The sequence below is a fragment of the Musa acuminata genome, chromosome BXJ3-4, assembly GCF_036884655.1.
Source record: "Musa acuminata AAA Group cultivar baxijiao chromosome BXJ3-4, Cavendish_Baxijiao_AAA, whole genome shotgun sequence".
Lineage (NCBI taxonomy): Eukaryota > Viridiplantae > Streptophyta > Magnoliopsida > Zingiberales > Musaceae > Musa > Musa acuminata.
The window spans coordinates 32,937,800-32,949,583 of NC_088352.1; the positions used below are offsets into that span (position 1 = coordinate 32,937,800).

General features: G+C 33.2%; 1 protein-coding gene across 1 annotated transcript; it reads left to right on the forward strand.

The window, feature by feature from the left end:
• The first annotated feature begins 5,342 nt into the window (after nt 1–5,342).
• Nucleotides 5,343–10,081, forward strand: LOC135634734 (pectin acetylesterase 8-like). Its single transcript, XM_065145276.1, has 13 exons — nt 5,343–5,482; nt 6,370–6,500; nt 6,706–6,788; nt 7,302–7,428; nt 7,793–7,872; nt 7,988–8,074; nt 8,162–8,286; nt 8,386–8,446; nt 8,562–8,615; nt 8,695–8,772; nt 9,148–9,253; nt 9,468–9,610; nt 9,720–10,081. Exons 2-13 carry the CDS (start codon nt 6,371–6,373, stop codon nt 9,825–9,827), a joined length of 1,182 nt encoding a protein of 393 aa, XP_065001348.1. The 5' UTR covers nt 5,343–5,482; nt 6,370; the 3' UTR covers nt 9,828–10,081.
• The last annotated feature ends 1,703 nt before the right edge of the window (nt 10,082–11,784 follow it).

An 11,784-nucleotide genomic window follows, 5' to 3' on the forward strand; every position in this document is an offset into this window, starting at 1 on the left:
GACTTGCAATGTGTCTTGAAAATATTATTTCATAAACATTCCTTATTAGAATCATCTCTTGGAGTAGCAAGCATTCTATGGAATACCAAGTATTCACCTTCTTCATGTGCAATTTCTTCATAAGCCTCCTACGGATATTAATTATATATTGGTGTTTTGATATCTTTAAGTTGTTTATTGGCATCTTCTTTCTTGGTAAGGTTGTCTTGTGCATCGGCTTGTCAATTTGAGCACTCATTCATGTAATATCCTACTTGTTTGCATTTAAAGTAAGTAGGAAGGTGATGTGTACAACTAGATTATTCTCCATGGTTGGTAAGAATTAATTTAGATATATTTTTCTTTATTCCGCTAACTTTTAATCCACTAATATTATAACAAGTAGATTCAGCTTTAGTAGAGGAAGGTAAAGGAATATTAGAATACCTCTTTAGCAAGTTTTGCTTCAGCTTCTAGTGCTAATTGATAAGCATTAGATAACCTCCATAGTTATTGTAGTTATTGTATCTCTATTTCATCTTGAATCATAATTCATAGATCGTTTACATATCTTGCAATAAGTTATTCTTCCCTCTCTTGAGTGTTATTTTAGGTCATTAACTTATAGAATTCTTCAATATAGTCGATGATAATTTTGTTACATTGCTAAAAATTATTAAATTATGAAAAAAGAGTTTAAACACAATCAGATGAAAAAAAATTCTCGTGAAGTTGAGATTTCATCTTCTCCCAAAATGAAATCTTCATCTTTCCTTTTTGAAGGTACATCTCTTGCATTTTGTCTCACCAAATTGAACCATAACCTTGAAGCCTTTTAGTAATTAATTTTATTTTTTATTTTTTGGATATTTTTTTACACTCAAAATTTTTTTTAACAGTATTAAACTAATCAAGAAATTCTTGAAGTTGAAGTCGATGGAACTTTGGCAAGTCAATCTTTATATTATCATTTGTATAAAAAAACCTCTTCATAGATGAGTCTTATGTAGCTTCTTTGGATGCAAGGGAATCATGTATTCAAAATTCATCACTTGTATAATCATAGCAGCCTCTAGAGCCATGAGTTTCTTGACGCTCAAGGCTGGTAGTAAGCTCTTCAACTTATCTTCTTAGTACTTTAATTTTTGTTCACTTCATATTTAATTTTTTTAAAATTAAGAGAGTTAAATTTAAAATTATTATCTTATAACTTGATATTATTTAACATTTACCATGTACTGTATCAGAGAGGGATAAAATCTATTGCTATGAGCGAATAAGAAGACTCTGCGTGACATAATTTTACACGGCACTCGTCTGCCTCCTTAGCAACCTGAGTCCTCCCATTGCCTTCGTAATTTTATAGTGTCTGTGCTCTAAAACCTGTCGAATGATGAGCAAGAAACAACGGTTGAAGATTTTTCCTGCATACCCTTGATGTCCAAAGACTCTTTCAAGGAAGAAACAAAAAACAATTTTACGGAGAAGGTCAACATTTGTTCCCGTTTTTAATATATACTTCAAGGTATTGTGTTAGCTTCATCTATCTACATGCCAAAACAAACTCTTACTCCTCCAGGTATGAAAATTAGATCCGGTAAGAGGGTTCCATGCAACTTTTGTGCTAAAACTTACTAGAGACTCGAGGAATCCTTGGAGAGTATTCCTCTCTTTATTCTAACGCTAATGAAATTGACAAGCAAAAAAGATATTTGATTTAAAATCTAAAGTTCTAATCATTCTTCACTTGATCCAATTGGACATTTTTCGATAAAGGAATAAACTATAGTATGAGTATAACTTACCAGTTCAAAATTTTTATTACCTATTGGTTTCCAATTTTGACATCCATAAGTGAAACGATCTTAACCAATAAAATCTTGATGCCGTAGGTAGTGCAATGGCATTATAATAAAATATATTTTTAGCTCTTAGTTTTATTTATATATTTTTATTAAGATTGATAAGTATTTTGATATTTCTAACGTTAGTGTCCTAGTGAAATAAAATATTTTAATATAAAAAAATTCTCATGAAGAAAAAATATCTTAATAATTAAGATTTAGTTCTTCTATAAATATGTTATGTATCTCTAGACTTTGATAGGAGGAGAGCAAGAATGTGAAAAGTACCTTTAGTACTTTAAGATTTCTCTCTAGAGAGAATACTCTCTAAGGGTTTCAAGAAAGGATAAGAGAAAACAACATAAATTCTCTAGGATTTATGTGTGAGGGTCTATAAGGAAATATGTATTTGAATAGGGATAACTTGGGTGTTATAATTCATCTCATATGATAATAAAGAATTTGATTTTCATCGTGGATATAACTTGGATTTGTCGAACCACGTTAATATTGTATCGACTTTCTTGTATGCCTTTGATTATTGATCTCTAATAGATTTTTTTTTTTGAATTTTGTCCTCTCCGGCTCCAATAAATGGTATAAAAACTCAAAAGATTCAATGGTTAAAGATTCACAAAGGATGAGCGATGAAGATTAAAAAGAGCATAAAATAAATTTTTTTCAAAAGATACAAAAGTAGATAAAATACTCATTAAGAAAAAGATTAAATGAATTAATAAGTATTTTGAGATTGCTAGAGTTAGTGTTCCGGTGGGATAAGAAATCTTAATACAAGAATAAGTTCTTATGAAAGAAGAAAACCATGATAATTAAGATTTAGTTCTTCGATAAATATCTCATTTATCTCTATGTTTTGATGTGTGTGAAGAATATTTGTAGTACTCTTTAGTTTCTCTCTAGGGAATCCAGAGAAAGTATTCTCTAGAGTTTGTAAGAAGAGTGAGAAAAAATGATATAAATTCTTTGAGATTTATAATTACAGTTAAAACTATATATACGGGTAAAAACCATGGCAATAAGAACCATCCAATAACCTTATAGCTGTAGTTTTTGACACTAAAGGTAAAACTTCATCTGAATTTTGAAATAAGTTTATTTTTTATTATGGTTTAATAAACACATCTATAGGTGTTTTTTCCATGTGAATAATTTTTGGTGTTATTTACAAGAGGACGCTTATTGTAAATAAAAAACCTGTAATTATATATATTAATAAACTTGGCAATTACATAAATAATTGATAATAATATCTGAAAAATCTCACAATAATTTTATTAATCATATTGAAGGATTCACTGTTAACAAAGATAGATATATCCAACTTAACAAAAATAATAAGAAACGAATTCTTCAAAAAATTTGTCCTAATACAAAATCACTGAAAGCTGTAAAATCAATGCCTACTTCGTTCTGTTCCAAACGTGGCACCTATACAAAATGAATAATAGAAATTAATATATAAAATTGACTTGAAACATTAAAATGTGCCAGCAACTTAGTTTATCTAAACCACCCTTAGGGTTTCGACATACAAAAAAATATTGGGCTATTAAATGTCCTAGATGCTTGTGTTGAGACAAACTAGTGGTTGATGTACTGTTGTATAATTTGTCTCAAGTCCAAGTCTATATATGAGCATCTTATATATTATTTAATATAATAAAATTTTTCCTGATTATTTTAAAACAGAAAACCTAGATACTAAGAGAGACCTAAACATCACCCAAGTAATTCGACTATGAGATTTATATTATACTAGTCCGACTATGCCTGCACATCTCACTGAACTAATATTATAGTTAGTATAGAAATTTATATGAAAAAATAAATCTAACTTAGTTTTCTTATCTCTATATTGGGAACTGATATATGAAAATGGAGGATCATAATAGATACATGACAATGCATATAACTTTTCAAGATATATCTTGTTACCCTTATAAATGGATGTGAATTCATAAGGTATAGCGTGTCAGGATTTGCTATCAAATTATATTTTATATTTTATTTTTTTTGTCTCTGTCAAAATCCCATCATCCTGACCTATCAATTTGATCGGCTTTGGACTGAAGGAAGGATTAATGATGTTGACAACTAAGTTGAATCAGAATTCAGGTAGATGCGGTCTAATTTGCTCTTCATTTTGATATTTATCTCATAGAAATAGACTCTTAATCGGTTTGGAAGAACAATAATACAACTTCAAAAAGATGAGAAAAAGGATTGATGCTATCCTCATGGATAGTATAGCTAACTTTGGGTATACAAGATTTTTTTTTAGATTATTTAAATCTTCTAATTATTTATGCTATTATAAATATTATTTTATTAATAATATTTATAATTAATTTTTTAATATAATTTTATAAGTTATTGGTCTATACCATTTTAATAGCTACATGACTAATATAATAATATAAAATATAATTTAAAATATCATATAAATAATAAAATCTTTATTATAATTTACATTCCATAAGTCTATATTAAATAACTATCATTTAAATAAAACTCAGAAATATAAGTTATAAATAATATTCATCAAAAAATTTTAATCTAATTTATGTTAAAATAGTTTAATAATAATAATAATAATAATAATTATTATTGAATATTAATTAATATAAAAAAAACTCATACGATAACTATAATCATGATAAATAATAAATTATGCTTTTATGTGAAAAATAAATATTATTTTATAATTTCAAACATATACATGTAAATAAATAAATAAATATCTAAGAACAATAATTTAATTTTTATTTATCACATGTAAAATTTTATCAATATGTCATATGAAAAAATTACTAAAGAAAATAATAATTTATATATTTTTAAATTCTTTATGAAACATTTATACTAGTCAATCCTATTTAAATAGACAAACCTAAAATTTGGCTACCCAAATTGAGCTCACAAATTTGGGCCAATAATTTGTTCAATTAGGTTCATCAAAATTAAAATTGATCAAAATTTAATTTTTCTTTAATTAAATCAAGACTTATTTAATCAAATCTAAATCAAGTCAAGTAGTCAAAATATAATAATGATCAAGTCTGATCAAAATATTTGATTATAATAATTAAATTAATTAATTTTATAATTATGAATATAAATAAACAATTATAAATTTCTAAAGGGTAAAACTATAATTTTGACTTAGGTTTTACAGTTAAAATTACTAAATTATTAAGGCTATAATTGGAAAGTATTTAAGGATACTGGTTGAGGGGTATAACTATCTCCCTTTATTAAAACTCTAACGATCGCGACGGCAACCTGCGCTTCAGTTCGTAGAAATATTATTAATTATGACGTAAAAGAGATTCGTCCATTTTAAAGCCAGCCGGAGGGTTTGCATAAATAAATATTAATTTGTGGCGTAAAATAGGTCTTAGCTGGTCCATTTCAAAGAAAACGGAGAACCACGAACTTGTCCAACTTCCGACAGATCGAGAAGGGAAGGGACGCGGTCTCTGCGTCTCCGCGTGAATAGCTCGCTCCGTGAGAGGGAGAGAGAGTAAAGAAGAGGCACTATATATGTTGTATCTTCTTCAGGTTCTGAGTGTTTTGTCTGCTATCGGTCCTCCGCTTTGAAGAAAGCTTTTCACGGTGCTTCGGCACTAACATTTCAGGTAGTAGATAAAAAGCCCGACCGGTGTCTTAGTTCTTTGCAGCACTTCTCTGTGATACTCGACGGAAGCATGCACGTTAGTGCAACATAATTTTTGGGAGATGTTGTTATTTCCCGTCCCTTATCTCATGGTTTAGCTCGTGGATTTTCTCGGATTGTTGTTGTTGTTTTTTATTTTTTATTTTATATAGTTCAGGTGGCATGCATTTTATGACGAAGTTTCTCAGTACTTTTGATAGTGTGAAGAAGGCTGCCTGATCTGTTCTTCTCAGGGCTAAGTGTTGAGAAATAGATAAAAGGGCGTCCTGCCTTTTGATTCTCCAACTGCATGAAAGCTACTACCATTAAGCAGATATACGTTTGGCATGCACTTATGATATATATAGCTGGTCACGCGATCTACAATATTGTTGATTGTGTTAGGTCTTTTATTGTATTCTTTTAATGGTTAGACAGAATCACATGTTACTTCACCGTCGATCCTTCATATGTGGGAAATTTTGTTCTCTATGTGTGCTCACAGTCCGCCATTAAAACTATCACGATGACGATGATGAACAAACCGTTGGGTTTTCTTTAACGTGGTACGATACTAAAAGCCGACATGGTTATATCATGTTTAATCATGGAAGGAAGAATTAATAGCCAGTGTGTTCCTTTCCATTCTAATTTGAAGTGGAAATTTTCAGTCAGATAAGATTAACGAGTGTCTTTGTTTCAATCTTTAAATAATGGTTCAACATATGTATAGCTTTCTAAATGCTATCGTTCTAGTAGATGAACAAATCATCAACTATATTTATTTAAATTGATAAATTTATATCTGTAGACTCTTCAGATTTTTTTTTTCTTTCTTTTCTGCCGATAAAATTTGAAACGATACTGCAGGATGGTGGGTGCTAAATCAGGAACATGGATTTATCCTGTCATCTGCTTTTTCTTTCTTCTGGCCTCTCTGGAAGTGGATGCTTTAGGTGTACCCATGACTCTTTTGCATAGTGCAGTAGCTAAAGGAGCAGGTATGATTATTCGCAAGCGTATGCTTAGTCCAGAGTACTCACACATGACTATTTCTTCCTGAGACCTCTTTTAACAAGTGTATGTGATAATACTCTTCAGAGTATGTTCTTGTCGGACATTCAATCTGAAATCCTATGTATAGCTTTCAGTGGCTTCGATTCAACAAATGACTGAGAACTCATGATTTTTCACATTATTTTTCAGTCTGCCTGGATGGAAGTCCCCCAGCATATCATTTCTCTCCTGGGAGTGGCTCCGGAGCAAATAACTGGTTGGTTCACATGGAGGTCAGTTCATCTTCCAGCAGTTGTTTGGATATTCAAATTTACTATTTGTAGGTCGATAAGGAACCCGGATCCAGCAATATTCGTGATACCATTCTGTTGTCACCAAAAATGTTACCATTGGATACTTGTTAAAAGTTATTTTAGTTACTGGGATCGAGGAATGGTGACTTTTGCTACTTAGGTAGAAGCATCATTTGGCATCTATTAATCCTGAAAATTCTAGCATGGACAAGTTGATTGAAATGCTCACTTCAAATGTGAAATTTTTTTGCTAGTTTATAACTCTACGTCTTCTATATTCCTGCAATACATTATTCAACACATGCATATTGAGGATGGATAACCCATCAGTCTTATTACGTAGGTGCTAAATGTTTGTGGACGGAGGAAAAGAATATAGAAAAAAAAATTATAGTACTACTAATCAAACAATCTATCAGCTATAAAGTACACAAAATGTTTAGACTTATTGGAAGATGCAATTTCCTTGATTAATATATTCTTACTTTGCAGGGAGGAGGATGGTGCAGGAATGTCGAAGAATGTCTAGAGCGTAAAAATAATTTCCGCGGCTCCTCTAATCATATGAAGCCACTTTCATTCTCTGGCATTTTAGGAAAGAGTAAAAAATATAATCCCGGTATGGTATTTTTGATAGATTACTGTATGAAAATAATTCTACATGTAATCTAAAGCTTGTAAACATTTGGACATGGAGGTGCTGAATTGGTGGAAGAGAAGAGAGAGAGAGAGAGAGAGAGAGAGAACCTTAACATTCTTACTGTTGTTTGCTTTCTTATCTCCAATGTATCTCTTTCGTGACATCCCTCTTCTTTACAAATCGATTTTTTCTTCTCCGCCAATGTATTTTAGGTATTTCATCCAAAAGACAGTCATACACATGTCGATAATAAATATAAGATAATATCCGTGTATGTCCATGCTTTTTTTACACATGTTTCTTTTGATTTAACTTCCTTGTATTCCATCTTAAAAATGTGCAGACTTCTATAACTGGAACAGGGTCAAGATTCGGTACTGTGATGGTTCATCGTTTACAGGAGACGTGGAAAGAGTAGATCCTGTAAGTTCTTTAAACAAAAAGTCCGCATGATAGATGAGATTTGCGTCGTTGCATAAACAAGCATGAGATTTGTGTACTAATAATGCTTTTTTTTTTCTCATCTAAATTTGATTAGGCTACAAATCTTCACTACAGAGGAGCCCGGGTTTGGCTCGCTATCATGGAAGATCTGTTGGCAAAAGGAATGAACAAAGCAGAAAATGTATGTGCTTGTAGAGTGGTAAAAGTCTCTTATCATGCAAAGATTTGTTTGTCATAATTAATACTCCGGTGAATGGGCTGCATGCAGGCACTTCTTTCTGGTTGTTCAGCGGGTGGATTGGCGTCCATCCTACACTGTGACAAATTCCGCAGTCTTCTACCAGCAAGTGCAAAAGTTAAATGCTTTTCTGATGCTGGTTATTTTATTGATGGGTGAGTTTATTAATTGCCTTGGGTTCTTTGTTCCTTTGCTCATACATATTGTTTTCTTAGCATCGTATAAATTGGAATTACCATGATCGCTCCTAACAGGAAGGACATTACTGGAACGACCTCTGTCAGATCCCTTTACAATGATGTTGTCAACCTTCATGTCAGTTCCTTGTCGCTTGTATTCTTTGATAATCAGTAGTCCATCCTATTAATGTGCAGTATTCTATCTCTCCCAAACTTCTTTTAGTGATGTATGGTGCTTTTATAATTCCTAGGGGTCAGGAAAAAATTTGCCATCTTCATGCACTTCAAGCTTATCACCAAGCCTGGTAAGAAGTATGTTTGCATTTGGAATATATATGAAGGATGTCATGTCATCTGAACAAATATATCAAATTGTGAATGCAGTGCTTTTTCCCACAGAATGTGGTGCCTAAAATGAGCACGCCCCTCTTTATACTGAACGCAGCGTATGATGCCTGGCAGGTAACAGCTTTCTCGAAAATTAGCTACTGTCTTCTGTAAAATACTCATCGAGGGTTTGGTACCTATTCAGCATAGCAAAGATGATTCTTCTACTTTCATAGGATGAGTGAGCAATATTAGGTATCTGTTGTTGGACAGTAACAAATCACAATGCATTCCTATTCTTGTGCTTCTTTAACTACTACAGCATAGATTTCTTGTTTCTCTTCACCAAATTACTGTCACTTCACGTTGCTCTGGTGCTGCAAAGCAATGCTGTGATGCTTTTGCATATTAGGATGATAAACATTCCCTTCCTCGACATATTCCTTTTCTGTGATGCAAGCCATTGCCCGTTGAATACGCTAGCTAATTGATGAGTTGTTTCTATTGCAGATCAAGAATACTTTAGCGCCAAGTTCTGCTGATCCCCACAAAAGTTGGAATGCCTGCAAGCTTAATATAACGAGTTGTTCGTCAGATCAACTTGAGAAAATGCAAGGTTGGCAACATAAAACTTGGCTTTGAACTGCTAAATCAACTATTATTTATCAACATCCATAATAGAAAGTTAATGAAATCTTCTATTTCATTTCATGAATCCATGATAAACTTTGTCTGATTTCGTGTACTTGGCGATGGTTGTCACCCAATTCCCCTGCCAATAAATTCTTGATTTACTTCGTGAATCTAATGACTGGACATGCCGATGACAGATTTCAGGTCAGAGTTTCTGCGTGCACTGCCGGCAAGTGGCAACTCATCTACGGGCATGTTCATAATCTCATGCTATGCTCATTGCCAGTCAGGGAGTCGGGACATATGGTCAGGAACTGATTCCCCGATGATTGATAAGATGGTAAGAATTGCATGCAGTCTATTTTATTTGGTACATATCTCATCATCATTATAACATTTATTTTTCTTGCTTGCATGATTTTGTTTTTTATCCATATTCTTCCCTGCAGTCAATTGCAAAAGCTGTGGGAGACTGGTACTCCGGGCGAAGTGATGTTAGAAAGATTGATTGCCCATATCCATGTAATTCTTCGTGTCGCAACCGTATAGATGAATGAATCCGTGGAAGATTAGTGATCTTGTTGTATTCCCATGAGAATAAGTGCGGAAAGCAACCGCATAAACATTCTGTCACCCAACACACCTTTATGTTATGGAGCTTATTGGCTCTCATCAACCTAACTATTTGTCTTACCCACATTTTTTGTGAGTCCTAATATTTGGTGAAAGTTTCAGCGACAGTTGACTTTGTTGTTTCCTATATTGATCACAATCAAAGAAATGAAATGCATCACTTTCGTTTTGTTTTGAAGCGATGGCCTCTTCCAGCGCTGGTCCCTCCCCTTTTAGCCCTTCCCGCCCATACCTCCTCCTCCTCATGATCCTCCGGAGAAAGAGAAGCATTCTTCGCAAACAAATCATGCCGCAGATTCCTCTACAGGCCCTACGAAAGCATCTTAGGTTGTTGTGGCCACTTGGAAGGAGGTTTTTAAAGGAAGTTTTCCTTCACCTCGGGCTGGACTTTTCTTACGAGTCCAATGAGTCGACTTATGGAAGCCGAATGAGTTCATGAAAGCAAAGTTAGATAAAATGCAGGACTCTTCTTCTTTTACCCTTGAACTTGATCCACAAGAGACCTTCAATGCTAGAGAATGATGAAAGTACAGTCTCCACGATAAATTTACTGAGGCTTACTCCCCTCATCTTCCTCAAATCCTATCTTCACGCCCAAGTACAGTCTCCACGATATAGGTAATAGATTTAGCAGCTGATTTTATTTTTATTTCAAATTTTTCTTAGAAGAAAATATACTTAAAGTTCTCACTAGGTCCAGCCTTAACGTTAATTAATACCATAGAATATAAATTTCCAGCCACCTAGAGAAATAGTTGTGTTTGCACTTACTTGAGTGTAATTTCCTAGATTACCTTTAGGGTTCCATCAACCTCAATTTCTTTACAAAATTATTGTAATGCTTGAGAGTCTCTTAAGATAGATTGAGTGTGCTTTATCATGTTCCGGGAGCAAACATAATCGATTTTTCTAAATCATTGCTACAAGGGTAAAATTGAGATTGAATCCTTCTTTCAATCAGTAGAAACTAAGAGTATGTGATCCCTTAGTGAGGGAAGAGATTATCATTATCAATAATTCTGATAAGAGAAAAACTAGGGTTTTTGAATCACAATCCAAGGTGAAAGACAATCATCTTTATGATCCTTGGGTCTGAGTCCAAAGATGCACCGGTTCAAAGCAAATCAAAGCCAATCCAAGCAAAAACAGGTTCATCTCTCCTAGAAATGAGACCGAGTCCCACTTTAATGGTGAAGCCCAACCTAAGATGCCCATACTAAGCATTAGGGTGATGACTTATATATGCCCCCTCAACGTTTAATGCTGAAAAGATGTAGATCTCTAATAAAGAGAAGTTAGATGTTTCAATGCCTTTGCCTGCTACCAAGCATCTCATGCTATTTCAAATCTCCTATCGAAGTTTCTTGGGAGATCATGTGAGAGTGGCAACATTTCATCATCTTCTGCATCGTGGCCAAAATTCAACTCCATGTCAGTGATGATTGTTAGTAATCTGAAATCATTTTATAAATCATGGGATGGTAGTGGCTTTTTGTTTTCGTCCGTGTCTTTGACCATCTCCTCTCATATTACCCTTTCTAATCCCTCTGCCACTATGCTAATGACCAAGGAGATTATGGAAGAAACAACGACATGAGAATGGATACTACATTTACTTTCACAATGCCCAACAATAAAGAAAAAAGAAATATTCTTTTCCGGGCCTCCTCTTCATTTATGCCTCTAACCTTTTAATCCCTTGATTCTAAGATCTTCGAAATAAAATAAAAACTCGATGGACTAGGGCTACGCTCAAAGAAGGCCCAAAGACTCGGAAGAGATCCCTTAAGGGATGATCTAATATTCTTTTCATCTCCCCTAAGCATAGATTAAAAAGAAAAAAAACTAAGAACATATATCATGATAGAACCTTGTTATGAT

Bases quoted from the DNA above. Each gene is read 5' to 3' on its own strand.
- LOC135634734 (XM_065145276.1), top strand. From the start codon at position 6,371: ATGGTGGGTGCTAAATCAGGAACATGGATTTATCCTGTCATCTGCTTT. The intron at 7,429-7,792 runs GTATGGTATTTT...AAAAATGTGCAG, and splicing joins GAGTAAAAAATATAATCCCG to ACTTCTATAACTGGAACAGG. The intron at 8,287-8,385 runs GTGAGTTTATTA...CGCTCCTAACAG, and splicing joins GCTGGTTATTTTATTGATGG to GAAGGACATTACTGGAACGA.